This window comes from Molossus molossus, unplaced genomic scaffold, assembly GCF_014108415.1.
Source record: "Molossus molossus isolate mMolMol1 unplaced genomic scaffold, mMolMol1.p scaffold_m16_p_19, whole genome shotgun sequence".
NCBI classification, from domain to species: Eukaryota; Metazoa; Chordata; class Mammalia; order Chiroptera; family Molossidae; genus Molossus; species Molossus molossus.
Window position 1 is genome coordinate 16,553,677 of NW_023425354.1, and position 22,139 is coordinate 16,575,815.

Below are 22,139 nucleotides of genomic sequence, written 5' to 3' on the forward strand. Positions count from 1 at the left end.
ACACCGGTCACATGCCCAGGTCCACACTGGCCAGAGGCCCCCCGCAGCCCTCTCGAGCTGAGCGGGGTGGGGAGTGGGGGGTCTTTGGGCCGGGTGGGGAGGCCGCCCCGGCAGGTGGACCCCGCCCCCTCCTGAGCTGGGGGAGGGAGAATGTGCCAGGGCAGGACCCTCGCCTCCTCACACTGGGTTCTGGACCTGAGAGGGTCTGCCTGCGGTGCAGGGTCTGCCTGCCCAGGGTGTGGGGCTGTGTGATGAGTAGGTCTCGGGGAAGGACCGCCCTCTCGGCATTGCCCCAGCTGTACCCCCAGTCCCTCCCTCCTGCTGGACTCCGGGGGAGCCTGAGGCCTGGGTCTTTGGGCTGTTCCCTAAGAACTGGAGTCCAGGCTCACTTTGGGGCCAGGGCAGACAGGAGAGGAGAGCCAGGCCAGAAGGGCAGGCCCCAGGCTCCTGAGGCTCCACACCTGCAGAAAGGCCGGGCAGCCCCTCAGCCCTTGCTCACCCTCTGCCACTCTCACAGACCAGCCAGGTGGAGACGTCCTGAACCACAGGCCTTTACTCCTGCACACTCCCACTCCTGCAGGCACTTTATGTCACCCACGCAGCACACCCGGACACAGCACCCTGGCACAGCCTCCTAGTCACCCAAGCAACCACTCTCCTAAGGCTGGTCTGTGTCAGTCCCTGAGCTCAGCCAGGAGCCTCCCAGCCTTGCTCTCACATTTACAGTCACTGGCTCACTCACACTTTTGGCTCCAAAGGACTCTGCTCTGGGGCAAGGGAGCCAGACCCTTTCCAGTTAAGGACCAGGTCATTTGGGTGGGTCCCCTTTCCAGGCACAGCCTAGTCCTGCCCCAGGGCACAGCTATCCTTCCCTAAGCGTCTAGGACTATTCAGCAGTCTGCCCATGTGCCTGCTGGTCCTGGGATATCAGGATGAGAGTCCAGCCTGCAAGGACCTGCCTGTCCTGCCTCCATCATGGGTGCAATCCTGCATTATCTCTGCATCTCCTTCCCACCTCCCTGCTCTTCTTACTTCTTCTGGGTCTGGGCAAGTTCTGGTGGGGCGTTCTATATGTCTGCCTGGCTTTTCTATATGTATGTCTATGGTGGAATGTTCCCCCTTCCTCCTCCTACCTTTTTTGTTCTCCCCTGGATCTACTCTGGGCATTTCAAGGCCCAGGCCCCTGGCCCCTCCTGTCCACTGGCTCCTCATCCCAGGGCCTAGACATCGGGCTCCCGGGGCCTCACAAAGTAAATAAGCCAAGTGCAACCGAGGAGATAAAAAAGGGGCTGGGGCCAGTTGGGGCTCGAAAAAGCCCTTAAAGATAAGGCTGACAGCCGGGCTGGTCCCCAGGCCTCAGGCAGCAGGGAGCAAGGCGCGACCTGCTTGGCCAGCGCCAGAACCCGCCTTGGGCCACATGCGGGGTCCAAGGCTTCTGCACGGAAACCCAGAAGCCTCTGGGCAAGAGGATGCTACGTGGTGAGGGCAGTTGCGCGCTCTGGGACAAGACACTGGATTCGATTCTATCTGGTGCCTGTCGGGATAGGTGCCCAAGATCGGCTGGTCCAAGGTGCCGCGGCCCGCATGGGGCCAGGAGGAGGGGCCGCCTGGCGCGGTGCTGCCTTGGCCACTAGGTCCTCTGCTAGACACTTGTCACACCCAGAGCTGTACACTGGTGCCCCTCAGCTCGCACCCAGGGCTCTCCGCAGTGCCCGGTGCCGAACACATCGGGAGCCCGAGTCCACTGTCGCCAATCCCCGCCCCGACTGGGGACGAGGGCTTCGCTCCAGCTCTCCTTCTCCTCGGGGCTCACCTCTTCCTTTCCTCTTGGTCAGGGAGCCAAACCCCGACAGCTCGCCCTCGCTGGAGCTCCCGCTAATTTCCTTTTCTTCCCGCCCGACTGGCCCAAAGTGCAGTCCCTGCGGTCCCCTCGGCAGAGCTGGGTCCGCACCCAGCCGAGTCCACGGCCCACACTCGCCTTCTCTATGGACCCTCTGCGGGCGAGCTGGCTGCGCGTCCTTTGCTTTCAGCTGCCTCGTTTTCCAAGAACAGCATTTTTCTTTTCACTCTAGATTACTGGTGATATTGTTCTTGCACAGAGGGAATTGTTACATTCTAATGACCTCTATGATCAGAGTTGTAGCCTGTTCAGTTCAATAACATTAGGAATATCCTATCACAAATTATTTCGTACTTTTTATTTTTAATACTATATGGTTAAAGTATTGGTCTGATTAATTCATCATTATTAAACATGGCAGGGCTTCATCATTCTGGGGCCTAGTGTTCCAATAGGTCATGTCAATCTAGCCTTATTTTAATTTTTACTTTGTATCCCTGAAACGTTTTCTCAGTCTCTGTTTGTACTTTGTCACAGTTTCACAAACTTATTTACCATACTTGTAATTCTCAATATTCACATCAGTTTTCTTCCCATCCTTATACTTAGTGCTGCCTGTTATTCTGCCATTGTTTTGTTAGGATTGCTCATAATACTCCAAGTATTCATCACATTGTTACAATATCTTGTTATTTTGTCTTTATTGGTAATGCTACAGATCTTAATTAGCTAGTTATTTTTCATCACATCAGGACTTGTTGCTACTTTGTCATAATTTGTAATACTGCTGTAGCTCTTAATATTCTGGTTATTTTCATCACATTGGTTCAAACTTCTTATTACCCTACCATTATTTATAATGTTGTTGGGACTATTAATACCTTTGTCATAAATTGTCATATCATTCCAGTAATTCTACTTGCTGTCTTTATTTGTATTACCATTGCTCTTAAGATTTGGGTTAATATTTATTTTAATAATTCATTGTAGTATCAACAATAAGTTATATGACAGTATTCTGTCCATTTTACTAATTACCTTCATAGTACTTATTATTCACATTTTCCTACATTTTTATCATTTGTTACTCTATTACTGTTTCTTATACTATTGCTATTTGTTTTCATACAATGGTTCTTATCACATTGTTCCTATATTTGGAGTTACTTTGTCTATGATCGTTTTAAATTTGTGATTACAATTTTCACTTGGCTCTTAAAATGACTAGTATTGTTTTGGCGTTTTCAAGTCCGAATGCTGTACTAATTATGCCGCTTAGCCCTGTTTCTTTGGTAATTGCTTGCTCACATTCTGACAATTCTTGATCATTATTTACGTATAATGCTCCTTGCTTTAATTTTGACGAGCCTGTTATATCAAAGGCTCCGAAATCCAGTGTTCCCACCACACACATTTCTACACTGATATTCACGGTAAGGAACCGGGACCTCTTTCCTGGCCTTTCCTATTCTGCAAATACCAATTTCGAGGCTACCGCGGCTTAACCTTGTTCCTATGCTATTTCTATGCTCCTGGGTCGCTCAACCCAATTCGTCGGTTACTCGGAGCAGAGGAGGGCTCAAGCCCCAACTGCTGGGAGCCGGCCGAGGCCGTAGCCTGATCTGAGGCACTTCTCGCCGCTCTCCTGTCGCCTTGACCATCAGAGAGGTCCTTACCCGTCTCGTTACTCTCCCCCTTTCCAGCTCACCCTCCCCGACCTTGCAGCCTAACCCTGGGCTCGGGTGGCCCCCGTCCGCCCGCCTGGCTCACCCCCATCCCGGCCAGAACCCACACTCACCCTAACTGCGCTGCCGCATGCGGAGGCGCCTGCGGCCCGAGTCCACTGCAGGCTCGGGTCCAAGGAACACTGGACAGCCGGGCTCCGATCTGGGGCCGCTGGGTCAGGATCCCTCTGCCCGCCGCGCCCTCGGGCCGGTCACATCCCGGCTCTGGAGCGGGCCCTTGATCTCCGAGGCTGCACTTTGGGGCCTCAGCTCCCTCCTCCTCCCTCCCTCCCTCCCTGAGGGGACGCCCCCCCTCTGACGTCGCCGCTGTCAATCAGTCTGCGCCTGACGCCCCCGGTGGCGGGGGGCCTCAAGGGTCCCCGGGCTCCGCGGCCCCAGGACCCCGAGCCCGGAGCGGGCCGCCGCTCCCCCGCCGCGGCCCACGCCCTCCCTGCGGCCCTCGGGCCCGCGGCGGCCGGGCTGGGAGCCCGCATGGTTTAGATTAGAGGGGCGGGAAGAGCGGGCGAGAGCCCGGCCGCCGCGGCTCCCACCCGAGGCTCGACATCCAGGACGTGCGGCCCGCACACGGGGCCCCACCGCGGGCCTGCCCGGCCGGGCGCCCTCAGACCGCCGCCCTCCACCGGGCCCGGCCGCGGGCTGCACGCACGCCCGGCCGAGCCGCTCCCGGCCGCGCACGCTCCCCCGTCGCCGGCACCCAGCGCACGGCCCGCGCGCGGCGACCGACCATGCCCAGCACACATTCTCACACCTCCGCGCCGGCCGCTCCTCCTGCTCGGGCTGCGGCCCGCCGACGGCCAGCGGCCTTTCCGTGCGCCGCCCTCTGCTCACCGCACCCAGCTCGTGGGGCCCAGCGCGCAGCGGGCGCTGGACCGGCCTGGCGCTCCTTGGAGTGGCCGCGGAGGTCGCGGGTGAGGGCAGGCCCTGCGCTCCGACAGGGAGGAGGCCTGGAGCGCGCAGGCAGCGGGGAGGTGCTTCGCCAGCCTCTGAATCCCAGCCGAGGCCAGGCTCCAAGGTGCCAGGCTTGGCAGAACCTCTTGGGGAAATTGCGGCGAGGACCAGGACTCAGCCAGCAGCAGCTCCCCGAGATCCCAGAGAGCTGAAGAGGAAGCCCAATGCTTCCCGTCTAGGAAGCGCTGCTTGAAGCCAGCCAGCCTCCGTGCCTCAGAAAGAAGTGAGGGCCCATCAGCTCCCTAGACCTCCCTGCACAGCCTCTGACTCCCAGTCTCCACTTAACTCTATTTCTCTCTGTGTGTGTCTGGACCCCCCCCCCCCCCAGACCCTTCAACTCCACAGCAGACAGACCCATGTGGACCTCAGCCTATGCCCAAGCCTCACAGCCTGACACATGCCAGAACGCTAGGTCAAGGATAGGCCTGCCCACTTACCCCAAAGGCCCCAGAGTGTTCTGTCAACAGGATTCCCAGATTAGTCCCTTGAGTCTCAGCATGAGCTGCATCCCTCCCGCTACTGGTGTCCCCAACCTTTCCTTTCCAATCAGCCTGTTCCCTTCCAAATCCTGACCTCATATTCGGATTGAAGAGAACAGGAGGGGGATGGGGGATGGATCTGTTCCTTTTCGGATGCTAGGAAATGGAAAGCCAGCACCAGCGCCTCCCCCACCCTCCTGCACTCAACGGAGGAAGCAAAACACCAACTCAGAACATCCAATTGCTGCTGTCAGGCCTGTACCCGGTCCACAGTGGGCCCACTGCTCAAGAATCTCTCTCTCTCCCAGCAGTACCAGATACTGCTACCCCACCTTGTCTCATGACTTGTCTCCTGGACTCCCAAACTAGGAAGGGGAAGTAAGATCTAAGCGGGTAGGGGGGGGGGGGGGCTTAATGCTCCCTGCATCCCGCATCCCGCCTCCTCCTGAAATGAAGACAGGGAAGGCCCTGGTGTTTCAGGAGACGCCTGGGGAGTCATGTTTCCTGCGTTATGAAGCACTGGATGACACGCCTCAGCTTCTGCTCCATGACCCCTCCCATGTCCTCCCCAACAGCCTGTAGGGAAATCCCTTGTAAATAAACAGTATACAGACTAACCAGCCAACCAGTGTGTTGGATGGTGAACAGGGAGGGCAGCGACACTGGGTACCATGGAAAGACTAGAGTTAGGCCAGATTCTGGAAAGAATTGGAGGGAGTTCATAATGAGACCATCTAGTGAAGCTCTTTAAAGAAACTAAAGTGGAGCTTTTCTATAAGTGCAGGGCTTTCTGGAGGCTGGTGGACTCATAGTCCAAATCAATATCAACTTGTTCACGATGGCATGGAGAAAGAGACAGGGAAGGGACAGGCGAGGTTTTGGTGATGAAAAGGAAGGAGCAAACCAGCCAGCGAGCAAATGAAAAAGGGAGGTTATGTGTACACATTCCCCATTACTAGAATGGAATACCTCATTCCATTGATTCTAAGACACACATTTAACATCTCTGAAATTGGAATATATCTTAAAGTCAATGGTGTATCATAGTTTAGTGTTCTTCCTTCTGAGTGGTACATAAACTAATAGAGCAGCTGACAAGTGATGAAGTATAATATTTATTGATAAATGGCTTATGGGGAAAAGAAAATGATCACTTATTTTCCAAAACTGATTTGAGGAGTTCAAGGTACAAAAACTCTTCTCAACTAGGTAAGCAAATAGTTGAACATAACCAAATATTTATCACACCTGCTTGTGTTGGCTTAGGGGAAAGCCCTCAGGTCTGGTGTCAGACTGACCATGGTTTTGAAACCTGGCTCTGACTCCTGGCTCACCATTCAGTAGCTGTGTGACCTTGGTCAAGTCCCTTAATACTTACATAAAATCAGGATCATCATACCAACCTACTAGCTTATAGTGAGGCTTGGCTAAGTAAATGCATGTACATGTCTGGCATGTGGTACATAGTTAATAAAGGTTAGTTCCCAAGTATTTGAAAAATTAATTTTATCTCATCTCTTTCCCAAAAAGGCTTAGGTGGTTTATAACCAAAATAAGCTAATAAAAATACAAATAGAAAGTCAAAATAGGATCAAGCAAGAAAGAGAAAGAATTATGTTATCACTGAGTGTTGACAAAGTTGCTATTATTGAGAGCAAACTCTGGCTTATCAACAGCAGGGCAAATGGTAGTTCTCCACTTCAGAAATATGAAAACAGTATTTCTTTGGTGAAGTGTTGGGGAACAAGCTTTGTCCTGGCCCTAAACTTTAAAGTAGTTTCTCAAGGAAATGTTTATTCTTACATCTGTACAGTGTATTGCCATTTACAAAGTGGTTTCACAGATACTATTTCACTTGGTGCTGTATTAATTCTATTTTATCTCCATTTTATGGATTCATTACCCAGAGAAATATGTATCAAGTGCTTAATATGTGCCAGACACACCAAAGAGGAAAGGCCAACCAACCATTCCATGAATGAGTCAATTGATTGGTTAACTAGTTACTTATTGCAAATTCACTAATAAATGACCTGCATACTTACTAGTTAATTGCCTAAATAATCAATCCCAAAGGGAGCAGGGCCTACAGGATGAACTGGAGCATCCCCATCACTGCAGAAAGACCGCTTGCTCAATGCCCAGGATGAGTTGGGTTGAAGATAACTACTTGAGCTGGCCCTGTAATGAAAAGCCATTACCATTTTTTTTTTTTTAAACCTAGGTTTTTGGAGCATTTGATAAATTCCAATGTCAAGCCACACCCCAAACCAAGTGAGTCAGAATCTCTGAGAACAGGGCCAAATTTGAGAACCACTGTTCTATGCCAAATAATGGAGATCCCATTTCCTGCTCACAGACCTCCCTTGTAGCTAGGAAGGGTCATGTGATCCAATGTTGGCCAACGAGGCCAAAGCGGAAGACAAGAGGGGAGGAAGGTTGGGAAATTTTTTGCCTTCTTGCTAAAGGGGAAGACACAGTCTTCTTTTCCCCTGTGGATGAGATCCTTGGAGTTCTCATCCTCTAGAGACCTTGAGGCAAGAAGGATATCAGAACAAAAAGAGCCTGGGTCCCTGATGGCATCACTGAGCAGGTAAGCCAGCCTGCTTCTTGTAATGAGAGGGGATAAAACCCTATTTCTTCACATCATTGTTAGCCTGGATCTCTATTACTTACACTCCTGAGACATGGGTCCAGCTTAGTGTTGAGTGAGTCCTTATCTCCCACAATGAAAGCTACTGAGTGTCTGTACGTGCCCTTGTGCATGTGCTTGAGTCTTCCCATTCTAACCGAGAAACCCAACTCCCTCCACACCCCTTCTCAACCTTGCTATTCTGTGTGTGCTCTGATCTAAGGCCAGGGATCCTTATTAAGCCCCCCCACAAAGGAAAGGATGGGTGAGGCAGCAGGGAACTTACCTGTCCCCCGTGGCTTTATTGTTACCCAGTAGCCCCCAATCTTTGTTCTGGGATTCCCAGCCCATACCCCACTGGGTCTGGCTCAGGACAACTGCGTGGAGGCAGGAGTTGGAGGTGGAGCTCCTTCTGGAAGTTGGAGGATGAGCAAGGGGGATGGGCAGTCAGTGGCAGCTGCTGCTGCAGGTGCTTTTCTCATACCACAGACCACAGACACAGGTCTGTTTACCTGCCCTCTCACCCTGGCCTCCCAGGCCTTCTCCCACAGAGAGAATTAGGAAACTTCCAGTTAGAAGGAACTGAGGCCGGGGCTGATCTGACCCCCGACCTGGGTGAGGTAGGCTGGTCTGAGCCCCCTCAAGCCTGAGGGCAAGGCAGTGAGTCACCAACACTCAGGTGGATCCCTGCTATGACTTCCATCTGAGGCACTACAGATCAAGGAATGATCAAGTCTCGGTTTTCCGTGGTCGGGGCTAGCAATCTAGCCTTCTGCTCTAGAATCCTTATCTCTAGGTGGAGTCTCTGCAGATCAGACTTTCTTCCCCATTACATGACACGTTCCTCCAGCAAACTTCTCTGACACTGAGGATGGCATAGCTGTGAGAGCCAAATAAGGTTAAAAAAAAAAATGACAAGTCAGAGAAAGTACTTAATTACCCAAACTCCCTTTCTTTTCTTCTCTTTCTCCCCTCCGTTCTTCCTTAGTATGCAATATCCAAAATTGCCTTTTCATTTGGATCCTCAAGGATTTTTTTGAATGAGGGACTAAAACAAATTAGAATTCAAAAATGAGAGGGTATGAGATAGCCCTTGTAGTTTGAATTTAAATAACCTGAATTCGGGTCCTCAGCAGGCTGTTTGCAGAGGGACCTAAAACACGATCAGCTTTAAGCCTCTGTTTCCTCATCTATAAAATGAATTTAATAATAACAGCCACCTCATAGGTTAGTAAAAAGGATAAAGTGATATCGTAGATAAAAGTGCTTTAAGGGCTCACAATAATAGCCAAGATTTACTGAGCACCATCAATGTGCCTGGCAGGATTCTAAGAGTTATACAACATTCTCTCGTTTCAACCTCACCACCCTAACCGACGGGTGCTATCGTAATCTCCATCCCACAGATGAAGAAATTGGATAATTTGTCCAAGGTCATCCAATCAGAAAATGAAATCGGGATTTGAACCCAATTAGTTTGGATCCTCAGTGCCCCTACTTTAAAATATACCATTCTATAGTCACTGAACCTAAACTGGTTTCACTTGTTAAACAAGGTTAACAGTACCTTCCCTACAGGGTTGTTGTAAGAGTGTAAAATGCTGCCAGACACACAGTAACACTGGTATCATTATTGTAAATAGGACTTGCCCAAGGTCTCAGAGGAAGAAAAGAGGTCATTGGACTTATAAGACTCCAGAGCCCAAGATCTTACTTAACTACTCCAATTGTTCATTTTCTAAAAAAGAAAATGCTCACCTGGAGACCAAAGACATAACCGTCTCTCTCTTTACACTCCCAAAAGAGAGAGACAGTACACCCTTCATATGCCAAGAAAATCATGCTCTGTTTCCCAATGATTTCTTCCAAGCTGGCCACGGGAAGAGTCAGCAGGATCCATGGGCGTGCGCTGCTCATTCACCAGGGCACGTTGATGGTGGAATGAAGAGTATTCCACACAGACTCTACCACAAGCTTTCCATGTGCGAAGATGGTGCTGATGGCCCTCTCCTGCTGGTAACACTGGACTAACCCAGACACCACAGGATAAGGATAAATGTGCTCTCATCTGGAATAAAATCCTGTTATTCCTTACCTCCAAGATCCGTAAGCTCCGTCTATCCACTGTTTTGGAAGTGCCTCCTAACATCTAGCTTCAACCCTTATTGCTGCAGTTGGTCCTTTCTCTGTCTCTAAGAAATCAGAGAGAGACTTGCTGGGGTTCTGTTAACTGGTCAGACCTCCAGTAAGAGTTTCCATTCCCTCATTCAGCCCCCGAAGCTGGGTGGATGGAGCTGTCCAAGAAACCGTGAGCCCAGGACCTATGCCAACACTGGCACTGAACGGGCACACACCCCAGTCTGTGCGGTCTTGGAAGGCAGGGCCGGAGGCTGTGGCTCCTCCAGAATCCAACAGGCCCTAGAAGGGGAGGACAGGAAGAAGTCCCTAGGCCCGACCCTCACGTCCCTGCATTTTCTGAAGTTTATCCTTTGAACACGGTGTTTTATTTATTGGGCTTCATTTAACCTCAGCCATGTCCTCCTGGGATCATTTATTTGGTAACTGCCACTCAGCCTGCTCTGGCATTAACCTCATAATCCTACCGATTTCCTCCAAGCTAGTTGGGGGTTTTTCTCAACTTCTTCCTGGGCAGGTAGGGGCTGATTCCAGTTCTAGTCATTACTGAGAAGGAGGCCACAGACTGGTAAGGGGCCTGCCTGGAGGACCATCTGGGGCTCCTTGCTCCCACCGTGGCCCGTCCCAGGCTGCCAGGGATAGATTGAAGCCGCCTTGGTTGCATAAGTGGAAGGTAAGGCGGCTGAGTGCCCACCACCACCACCGGGAGCTTCTTGAGTGGCTACTGAGGCCGTCCTTCAGCTCAGAGAGCCTGAGCTTCACCAATCGCATCTTGGCTTGGCCTGGAGCCCCGCCCCCCTCCGCCATCTTGGATTCCAGAGCAGTATGGGGCCCAATCACTGAATGGAAAGTGGGGGAGGGTGGGGCCGAGTCTGCAGCCCGCGCCCACGTGGCTGCCTGGCCTGGGCCTTCCCGCCACCTGCGGCCGAGCCCGGCCCCTGTCGAGCTGCAGCTGCAGCTCCCAGACACCACTCCAGCCAGTCGCCAGGGGATTAGTGTCCGTCTGTTGGTTGGGACAGCCTCAGTGGGGGTTGTCCCGGCTCAGACAAGGGCCTCCCCTTCACCTTTCCCCAGGACCACTCCCGCAGAGTCCAGTTTGGGCAGCGGGGATTGTGTTGGGGGGTCCGACAGCCTGGGGTGCTGATCTATCCCAGAGCTGAGGTGTGGGGTGACAGGGGCCCCCCTCCCCACCAAGCCTGAGCCACATGTGCTGGGAAGTTCATTTCCCCTTGTTTTGCAGAACGGGCTCAGGGATTGACCCTAGGAGTGACCCCAGTGTCAGGAGGCATTAATGATCTCCATACGGGCAATAAACAGGCAGACCGGCTGGCTTGGTGTGGAGGTGCCCTGGAAGGGGCCGCCTTATTAGCCTCACATTCGCTCATGGGTAGAGGCTTAATTAGCGAAGGCTCCCTCATCCTTCTCCCCTCCCCCAAACATCCTTGAGCTCCATGGGAACATGGCTGGAGTCACTGGAGTCCTCTGGCTGGTTCCTCTGCTCCTCATGGGCCTTCTCAAGAGGCGGCCTGTTCAGGTGTCAGCTCAGCCATTTGTCCACCTCCAACAGGACTTGGTCCTGATAAAGTTGACATTTTTAAAAAGCCTCCATTGGCCAAGTCCATACATTCTGAGTCAGCTCACCTTTTTGTCTACAAGAGCCAGGGAACAAGGAAGAAGGCCTTCCTCATCTTTAACTTAAATATCTCCTGACTATTTGAGCCCCATTTTCCCAAAGAGCAAAGGAAATGAATAGGTGGATAGGTGGTTATCAGCCTTGGGGGGGGGGGGGGGGTTAACAACCTTTAGTAACTGCTTAGACTGTTAAAGCACAATCTCATTTATTGCTTATCTCTCTCCAAACCCATTTCCATCGGGTTGGTTACTTGTTCTAGGCATGGGCTGCAGTTTCCTTATCTGTATAGTTCATTTACGATTCACCAAACACCACACGCTGGGCACAGTGCTAAGCACTAGGAGGGTGAAGCTGAGGAAAACCCAGGTCCTACTTTAGGGGAGACAGACTTGTAAACCAATGCAGTAATAAAATGTGCTCCGGGCTATAATCAAAGTCCATATTGAATGTAAGGAGAGTACAAAAGAGGTAATAACCCATCATGTGGCCTTGTTGAGGAAGGTTCCGTGAAGAGATGACAGCTGATGTCCTAATCCATCTTTGGAAGATGACCATGTATGGGGATCCTGAGACAGAGGCTGTGGAAAGGGCGCAGAGGCATGTCTGAGGAGCAGTGGGCTGCGGTGGGCCCTGTGGAAAAGTCAAGTTTGGAAAGGGCTTTGTCAACCATGTTAATACAGCCCTTGAACTATGTTGAGCTCCACAGAGACAGCCCCAGGGCAAGTGCGAGCAGGGCACTGGGCGACTCGGAGCCTTGCTGAGGAAAAATAACTAAATATGGGCAAAGGAGATCCTAAGAAGCCGAGAAGCAAGGTGTCATCATACACATTCTTTGGGCAAACTTGCCAGGAAGTGCGCAAGAAGCACCCAGATGTTTCAGTCCATGTCTTAGAGTTATCTAAGAGGTGTTCGGAGAGGTGGAAGACCACATCTGCTAAAGAGGAGGGCAAATCCGAAGACATGGCAAGGGCAGACAAAGGCTGCTCTGAAAGAGCATGAAAGCCTGTATCTCTCCTAAAGGGGAAACAAAGAAGTCCAAGGATCCCAATGTATCCAAGAGGCCTCTTTCAAACTTCTTCTGCTCTGAGCATCGCCCAGTAATCTAAGAACATCTAGGCCTGTGCATTTGTGATGCTGCACAGGAACTGGGAGAGATGTGGGGTAACCTGCCTGCTGCAGGACCGGCGGCCTCCAGGCCGAAGGAGAGATACATTAGGACATTGCTGCACACTGAGCTAAAGGAAGCTGGTGTTGGCAAGGCTGAGTAAAAGCAAGAAAAGGAAGGAAGTGTTCGCAGCCGCCGTCGCTCTCTAATGCCTGCGCCGCCTCCAGCTCGCCGAGCTCCAGCCGAAGGAGAAGGGGGGTAAGTAAAGAGGTCTCTATACCATGGCTGGTACAAAGCAGACTGCCCGCAAATCCACTGGTGGTAAAGCACCGAGGAAGCAACTGGCTACCAAAGGGGCTCGCAAGAGTGCGCCCTCTACTGGAGGGGTGAAGAAACGTCATCGTTACAGGCTTGGTACGGTGGCACTTCATGAAATGAGACGTTATCAGAAGTCCACTGAACTTCTTAGCCCCAAACTTCCCTTCCACTGTCTGGTGCGAGAAATTGCTCAGGACTTCAAAACAGATCTGCACTTCCAGAGTGCAGCTACTGGTGCTTTGCAGGAGGCAAGTGAGGCCTATCTGGTTGGCCTTTCTGAAGACACCAACCTGTGTGCTATCCATGCCAAACGTGTAACAATTATGCCAAAAGACATCCAGCTAGCACGCTGCATACGTGGAGAACGTTGTAAGTGCTTAAGAATCCACTGTGATGAGAAACATTTCATTCTTTAAAAAAAAAAAAAAATTCTCTTCTTCTTGTTATAGGTAGTTCTGAACGTTAGATATTTTTTTCCATGGGGTCAAAAGGTACCTAAGTATATGATTGCAAGTTGAAAATAGGGGGCAGAAATCAGGTAATTGGCAGTTTTTCCATTTTCATTTGTGTGTGAATTTTTTAAATATAAATGCGGGGACATAAGGCATTAATGCAAGTCAAAATGTTTCAGTGAACAAGTTTCAGCAGTTCAACTATATAACAATATAAATAAACCTGTTAAATTTTTCTGGACAAAAAAAAAGAAAAGGAAGGAAGATAAAAATGAAGATGGTGATGAATAAGTTGGCTCTAGCACGGTTTTTATTTTTCTGTCTACAAAACATATAAACACCCCCCATACAACTCACTCCTTTTATTTATTTATTTTTATTTTTTAATTACTTAATTTATTTTTGTTACAGATGTTTCTCCTTTTCCCCCATGGTTCTCCCCGCCCCCTCCCTCCCCACCCTGTGCCCACCTCTGTCACCCATGTCCATTGTTCATACATACATGCATATACGTTCTGCAACTCACTCCTTTTAAAAAAAACATTTTAATGTAAGGCTGAGTGGGATTTATTTTGAAACTGTGCAATGTCTTTTTTGGTATAGTTAACACTACTGAATAAGTCTTCAGATGGCCCCGTCTTGGTGGTATTGCCAATAGCTACTAACCTTGCCCGGCACAGCAAGGGGTTGTAAATGGACTCGGATATTTAAAGCAGGTTCTTGTTGGCACGCAACACAGGTTAGTTCTCCACAGGGAGTCCTCCCATGCCCCCACTGGGGACCGGACCCACACCTGGGCATGTGCCCTGACCGGGAATCGAACCGGAGACCTCTTGGTGCATGGGCTGACGCTCAACCACTGAGCCACACCGGCTGGGCTAAGTACATTTTTAAAAATCAGTACTATTGTCCTTTCCATAAGTCTGAAATTTCTTTTCTTTTTTTTTTTATTCACACCCGAGGACACTTTTTTTTTTTTGCATTTATCTTCAGATAGAATGGAAGGTAGAGAAGGAGGAAGTAAGAGAGAGAAACATCGATGTGAGAGAGACACATTGAGTAGCTGCCACCCACACGACCCCAACCAGGGCCGGGGACAAACTACAACCAAGGTATGTGCCCTCAGCGGAAACCGAACCCAGGACTCTCCGGTCCGTGGGCCAAAGCTCTAACCATTGAGTAAAACCAGCCAGGGCTGAAATTTCTTTTCTTGAAAGGAAACTTGTCTTTTGCCTTTCCCCGTTTTGGGTCACACGGACTATGACAGTGTTTGCCTTGTCACATAGCGAGCTGACAGAAGACTGACATCTATACACCCTGCGTATGATGGGGGTAACAGAAGTCCAACTGAGGCCCTCCAAAAAACTTTATCTAAGGGCAGTGGGAAGCCACGCAGAGTTTTTATCGGGCAACGGGGCTGGACTGATCACACTATGTTTGGAAAATGGCTGGTAGTGAATGGGAAGATTTGGGGGTGTAGGGTGCCAGCAAGGAGACCAGTTAGGAAGGCAGGGAAACTATTAGAAGGATGTTTAGGAGAAGTGGAGTAGGAAAGAGACAGACGTCAGGAGTGTCTTAGGCAGGAATATAATAGACATTTGTGATATTGCACCTCCAAGGTCCACTCCTCGTTTTCCGGTTCAGAACCCCAGTTTAGGTTGAGGGGAAAGAGTCATTCCCATTGGGCACCATTCGGTGGGACTGTCAGCCAAGACCATGCTGGATGCTCTCCTTCTAGAATTCTAATCTTGAGCACAAAGGCAGGAAGAAAGAACAGGTAGGAGTTGAACCACTCTCTTTGGGCCTAAGCTTCCTTACCTACAGTGCATTTACTATTCTATAAACAGTGCATGGAGGACACGTTCTTGTGATACTATGTTCTCCTGTCTTCATTCCCTGCAGGAGCTGCTCGCCCGCCCCGACTGCTCTGGCCTCCATCTCCCAGCCTGGACCTTCAGCCTTTCCTTCAGGTCGGTGAGTTGTTCCGTCCTTCCAAAAAATCCCCTCTGTGCTCAAGCCAGTGGGGCGCATTTCAACAGCTTGGACAACAGAACCCCATCTTGTCATGATGGCGTGAGGTGAGACAGAGGCAGTGGGGTGGGCGGAGAGCAAACTGAAGTTGGATACAGGGGCTGGAGAGTCAGAACACATCGTGCATGTTGAGGATCATACTGCTAGTAGGTGGGGACACTAAAGGAGAATTTGTAGCAAGAGAAAAGAGGAGACCAGGAATAGAATCTTGGAAGGTGTGAAAAAGAATAAAGCAAACCAGCAAAGTGACCCAAAAAAATTCAGTTGAAGTGTTGGCCAAGCGAGAGTCCAGCCCTGGCAGGAAAAGAGCGTTTTCTGAGCGAGCGAAGGTCAGCACTGTAACATGCTGGCAAGGGTGTCAAGAAGGAGAAAGGAAATGATTAGGGGAGGGAGGAGCTGGATGTCACTGGGGGGCTTCTGGAAGAGCAGACTACGTGCAGGGGAGAGACCAGTTCACCTACTTCCCAGGCAGGAGGAAGACCAAGCGGGCTGGCTACAGTGAATCAGGAGGCGCCATCCATTGAGAGGCTCGGACCCCGATTCCCCGGGTTTCTGGGAAGAGGCTAGCGCTAGCCTCTGCACCGCCCTTCTCTCCCACAGTCAGGTAGTCCCGACACATCGCTGGAGCCTCAGTCACCCAGACGGCCTGGCCTTGGGGACCTCTGCTCAGACTCACTTGGGAAGCCCGAGGCCCTGCTGAGAGCCTGAAGACAAGCCCACCGCTGTCCTGGATTCCCACAGTGGACTCCCTTGATGGTCCTCCCCTCCCAATGGCCTTCACAGTCCTGCCTCCGCACCTCTGTTCACACGGCACCCCCTCTCCCTTGATGTCCTGCCCACATGCACACATCCCGGGTTCCGAAGGAGCTTCACATACCTGAGCTCACAACAGCCCTAAGGAGTGGGAAGGAAACTGAGGCCCGGGGAAGTTAGGGGACTTTCCCAAGGTCACATAACTAGGCCTCTGCAGACTTCCAGATTCCGAGGGCTTCCAGATGCCAGGTCCCAGAATCACAAGGCTTAGTACAACCGTTGCCCGTTGCCCACGTTGTGGTATTGTTGGCTAAGTGCAGTTTGGCCCAGAAGGGCCTGGGGGGCAGTAGGTGCAGTGGGTAAGGGCTTGGCCTCTAGATCCATATGGCTTGGGTGTTATTACCTTGGGCAACTTAGCCTCTCTGGGCCTCAGTTTCCTTAACTGTAAATGAGCAAAATAATACTCATTTACTTCATCAGGTATTAAATATTTGGGAAGCATTTAGGACACTACACAGTAAATTGATTTTCTGAAAAGCAAATCAGTGAACCCGGTGATTTCGGCAAGGCAGCAGTGGCTGAAGGTAGCAGAGTGAACTCTCTGTGGTCCCGCTGCCTGTGGTGTTGCTTCGCCTCAGGGTAGATCATCCTCTTGGGAATCAGGCATCGCAGCCGCGGCAAAGGAAGCAGGAGAGCAGGCTCCGCCACCTGCCAGAGTCCCTTCTTTTTTTTCTTCACTTTAAAAAAATATGTTTCTAAGTTATGAAATAAAACAGATCTGGATTAGAAAAGCCAGTCACCAACCTTTCAGATGAGGGTGTTAATGAACCATGTGCCCACGCTTTGTGCATATTTAAGCCTTGGTGTCCAATTTTTATAATTTTCCAGGGTTTTCTTTTTCTTCCTAATTGATGTTTAGTCCATTACGTGTGCTCTCGACTACTTGCAGGAGCAGCGTTGGAACAACAGAAAAGTGACTTAAATTACAGCGACAGTCGTCCCTGCCACTCGCGCTTCGACTTCCGCGGCTTCCCTGTATCACGGTTTTTTCAAATATGTTCATTAAAAAGTCGATCGAGACAGTGACAATGATACAGTGCGCGCTCGGTCGTCTGAGTCAATTATACACCCCTGTATTACAATGAAAATGACTGTACGTATGGACTGTAGGCCTAGGAATTCGAGCACCCCAGGTGCAACCGCGAGAGTCTGGAACGGACTAACCGCGATACACAAGGGACACCTGTACTTGCCAGCGTGGCTGTGCGTGGGATCCGGGCCTCCCTCAGCGTCGGCTGTATCTCCGCAGCGGCCGCCAGGTGCTGAGAGAGACCCCGGCTGTGGACTTCTTCCTTGTTTTCTGTGGCTCATCTGTGCATTTCCTATAATGGGTTTGTATTGATTGCTATTTTAATAAGAAAAATAGAACTAGGAACGATAATGATAAGTGATAGCTGACCTTAAACATTTACCATGTGCCGGTATGTAAATGCTTGATATAAATCCCCTTACTGGATGCAACAGCATAACACAGGCACTATGTCCACTTTTTAAATAAACTTTTTATTTTAGAATCCATTTATAGAACAGTTGCAAAGCTAGTACATAGACTTTCCACATGGCTCACTATGTTCCCCGCTGTGAACACTTACATCGCTGTGGTGCATTCGTCACAGCTAATGGGTCAGTATCGATACAACGTTATCAACTGAGTCCATGCGTCCTTCATTCACATTTCCTTAGTCCCTTTTCTTGTCTGGGATCCCATCCAGGAGGTCACCTCACATTTCGCCATCATGTCGCCTCAGGCTCCTCTTGGCTGTGACGGTTCCTTGACAGCTTTGAGGAGCACCGGTCAGGTATTTATAGAATGTCCTTTGGTTGGGGTTTGTCTGAGGTTTTTCTCAGGATTAGAAGGAGGTTTTAGGTTTGGGGAAGGAAGACCTCGGAGGTGAAGCGTCCTTCGCATCACATCCTAGCAAAGGTGTATGTTATCAAGTTGATCACAGCACTGCCGATGTTGATTGATCTGGACCAGCTGGCTGCGGGGCGCTTGCCATGCTGCTGCAGGCCGGAGGAGGTCACTGTGGGCGTGGGGGACCTATTCCTGGGGGAGGGGGTAACTACGTACATTATTTGGAATTCTTCACAGTAGATTTATCTGTTATCCACAATTTATTTGTTTATTCAACATTTATTTATATCAGTACAACCTCATGGATGTTTATTTTGGGTTAAAATCCAGCATTATGTTATTTAATTTGTCACTCAGCTTGTTCCAGTTTTGGCCACTGGGTGCTCCTTCAGCTGGCTCCTGTGTCCCTTGGACATCCCACGGTCATCGTCCACCTTTTACAAGCGGATGGAAAAACTGGAGCTGAGACAAGGGGACACAGCCCAAGGGTCTCACTGTTGTAAACAGGGGTCCTTTCTAACTTCTGACGGCGAGGTGACCACTGCACCTCCCTGCCTCCACAGGAAAACTGTGCAAACACATACATATACATCTATATGCCTGTAGAAATTTAGGAGTTTAGATAAGGTTTTTCCTACTTACAAAACTTTTCTAATTTCTCTCTCTTTTTTTTTAATCCTCACCCAAGGATATTTTTACATTTCTCTTCAGACAAAGTGGGGGAGAAAGGGAAGGAGGGAGGAAGGGAGGGAGGGAGGGAGGGAGGGAGGGAGGGAGAGAAAGAGAGAGAGAAACATTGATGTGAGAGAGACACATCGATTGGTTGCCTCCTGCAGGACCCCAACCGGGGCCAGGGCCTAACTGCAACCAAGGTACGCGCCCTTGGCTGGAATCAAACCCGGGAACTCTCTGGTCCACCGGCCGACGCTCTAACCGGCCAGGGCCTTTTCTAATTGCTCTTAATCCATCATCTTTGGCTATGTTTTCTTTACATGCCTGTATGAACATCTAGTTTGTTCCCACAAATCCTTGTTGTTAGATATCTAATTTTATTCCTAGAAATGATTTATTGTCAGGCATTTCAGTGATTCCAAATTTTTGCGGATATATACAACATATGCCAGTGGCCGTTCCACCCTGGCACGCCGATCTCATCTAATGTACACAACACAGAAGAAATCATTAGCTGCGAAGGAATTCGAAACTTTGAAGTAGACTTTGAAACGCCTTGAAAAGCTGGGCACAGATGCTTAAAGATACCTAAGGGATGCAAAACCCCTGCGTGAAGAACTCCATATGAAGACTTTCAGAACGCCCGCAGTGGGTGTCGCGTCGTCCCTTCACAGGGAGCCCCTGCTGCCTGCCACCCTTGCCCCCGGCCTGGCGCACTATGGACCGGGCACAGCTGCCCCTCTGTCCAGAGCTGCAGCAGAGAGCAGGGCCCCGGAAGGAAGGCTGCACCACTGCCAGGCCCCCTCGAGGCCCCCCAGCCGGGGCTCGCACCCCAGGTCACACACTCCTTCCTGGGCCCTGGGAAACCTGGCTGCACGCAGATGGCGCTCTGTGGGTTGCCGCTGCCTGACCTTTGTTCCTTCCCAAACCCTGTCACATCCTTCCCCTCCCCAGACCCTCACGACAGCCCTGTGAGGAAGGCAAGGAAGGGAACTCTGCCCACAAGAGGAACTGAGGAAACTGAGGCATAAGGTCTAGTGACCGAGTCAGTAGCAGAGGCAGAGCTAGAACCCGAGTCCCCCTGAACCCAGCGTTCCCCCCACCCTCCAGCTGCAGCCGGTCTCTGCTCTGCCATTGACGTTTGGGGCCGCATAGTGCTCTGTCTCGGGCTGTCCTGTGCACAGCAGGATGTTCAGCAGCATCCCTGGCCTCTGCCCACGAGGTGCCAGTGTCCCCCAACCCCAGGCTGTAAGAACCAAAAATGTCTCCAAACATTGCCAAATGTCCCCTGGGCTTCAAAGTCACCCCCGTGTAGAACCACTGGCCTAGAATTTTCTGCCTCGATGGCATTCTTTCCCGTAATATTCTGTGTAACAACTGTGACTTGATTTGTGTACCTTTAAAGCGCTTTTCACATCCATTAATCTACAGTTTATTTTTTATCAGGCATGATGTTCTGATTTGGGATTTAAAATACGGTCACTGTGGCATATTCTCAGAGAGGACAGTTATCCTCTCCCAGGGGGAGGGAGGAAGCGGCTACCCCTGAACTCTTGCCCTCTGCCCAGAGTCCTGGGGTCCGGGGAGGAGCCCAGCCAGCGTGGGAAGGGCCTGGAGGCTGACTCTGAGTCCTGGGTGATCTGTAGCTGTGACACAGACCTTGCCCAGTGCTGTTCCTGCAGCCACCACACACCTTGTTCCTGTGCGGGGCTTTGCGCCTGAAAACAGACAGCTGCCTGCGGAGTAGGAGGGCTCGTGGCCATGACTGCGTCCGGGGCCTGATCACACGCTCACACGGCGCCCCCTCGCACCACCACCCAGCGTGGGGAACGTGTTCTCTAGGTTCACCAGGTTAGCACTGAGTTCTCCGGCCAGAGAAGCAGAAACACCGGCTCATCAAAGGGCTTGTGCGTTCGATCGAAGCTGCAGAATCGCCTAATAAAGCCTTGACCTCCCGAGAGGTGGTGGGATTGGAGGAGGGGAAGCTGCTTTGGGTTTTTCCAGGATGAACAGAAAGGTCAGGAGCTTCTGAAAGAGGAGAGTGTTAACCAGACAGGGGATCAGGGATCGGGGGAACATCTGGCCCATGTGAGGCTCTGGGAATGGAGGGAAAAAAAGTTGATTGGCCACAGGCAAGTGCGTGGATGAATGACCCTTCACACTCCCTCCTAGTTCCAAGTCCTCAAATTAGCTCTGATAGTGGTTCCCACCTATGCCGAGATGGAGATCCAGTCAAGCACTTTCTCTAAACTTACCTGATTTGAAAATGTACCTGGGGCCACTTTTTAGAATAAAGATACCTTGGCCCTTTGAGTGGTTCTGTCTCAGGAGGTCAGGGCTGAGCCCAGACGTTTTTAATACTTGTAAGAAGCACCTCAAGCGAGTTTGGAAACACTGAGGAGGCGAGTTTGTATTCTTTGCTCTGGGCATATTCTTTTCATCCTGACTCCTCCCTGAGAACTTGGCAAGCTGTCAGAGTCCTGGGCCTCCTGAGCCGCAACCTGCATGATCGCCCTCCCGGTGCCAGCCAGATGCCGGCACCAAGTTGGCATTCAATGCATATTTGTGGACTAAATAAATTCTCAAATAGACCTCTCCACATGCAAGACACATATCCTGTTTTTATTAAAGTAGAGGATGCCGTATTTAGGGTCCAAAGCGTTACAGAATTTTCTTTTTCATTAACTTTATTGAGATCTAATGTACATGCAATAAATTGCACCCATTTAAAGTATTAATTGGGCCCTGGCTGGTTTGGCTCAGCGGTTAGAGCTGGTCGGCCTAGAGACCAAAGGGTTCGATCCCCGGTCAGGGGCATGTACCTAGGTTGCACATTCCATCCCTGGTCCCGGTCAGGAGGCAGCCAATTGATGTGTCTCTCTCACATCAATGTTCCTCTCTCTTCTTCTATCCCTCTTCCCCTTCCACTGTCTCTAAAAATCAATGGAAAAAATATCTTCAGGTGAGGATCAACACAATAAAAATGTATTAATTGGATGAGTTCTGACAAACGAAAACGGTGGTGTAACCACAACCACCATCGAGATACAGAATATTTCCATCCCGCCCGAGTCCCCTCCTATCCCTTTGCAGTCAGTCCTCCCTCTACCCCAGCCCCAGGCAACTTCTGGTCTTCCTGTCACTACAGATTAACTGACATTCTCTAGAATCCCATGTGAAGAAGACCATGCAGCATGTATTCTGCAGTGTCTGGCTTCTTTCACTCCGCACAGACATTCTGAGATTCATCCACTGTGGTGGGCAGATCAGTACTTTTTCTTGCAGAGCAGTTTTCTGTTGTATGGATGTTACCGCGGTTTGTTTGTTCAGTCACCTGCGGATGGGCATTTAGACTGTTTCTAGACCGAGCTATTGACAATGAAGTCTCTATGAGCACCCATGGACAAGTCTTTGTGTGGACAGATGTTTTAGTTTCTCAGGGAAATTTCTAGGACTGGGATAGAGGTAGCCAGGAGTGGG

The 22,139-nt window shown here is 50.6% G+C and overlaps 1 protein-coding gene across 1 annotated transcript; it reads left to right on the forward strand.

Annotated features, from left to right (window-relative positions):
* Positions 1-12,710: 12,710 nt before the first annotated feature.
* LOC118634059 (histone H3.3A-like) lies at positions 12,711-17,158 on the forward strand. Its single transcript, XM_036268373.1, has 2 exons — positions 12,711-13,205; positions 16,992-17,158. Exons 1-2 carry the CDS (start codon positions 12,800-12,802, stop codon positions 17,156-17,158), a joined length of 573 nt encoding a protein of 190 aa, XP_036124266.1. The 5' UTR covers positions 12,711-12,799.
* Positions 17,159-22,139: the final 4,981 nt, after the last annotated feature.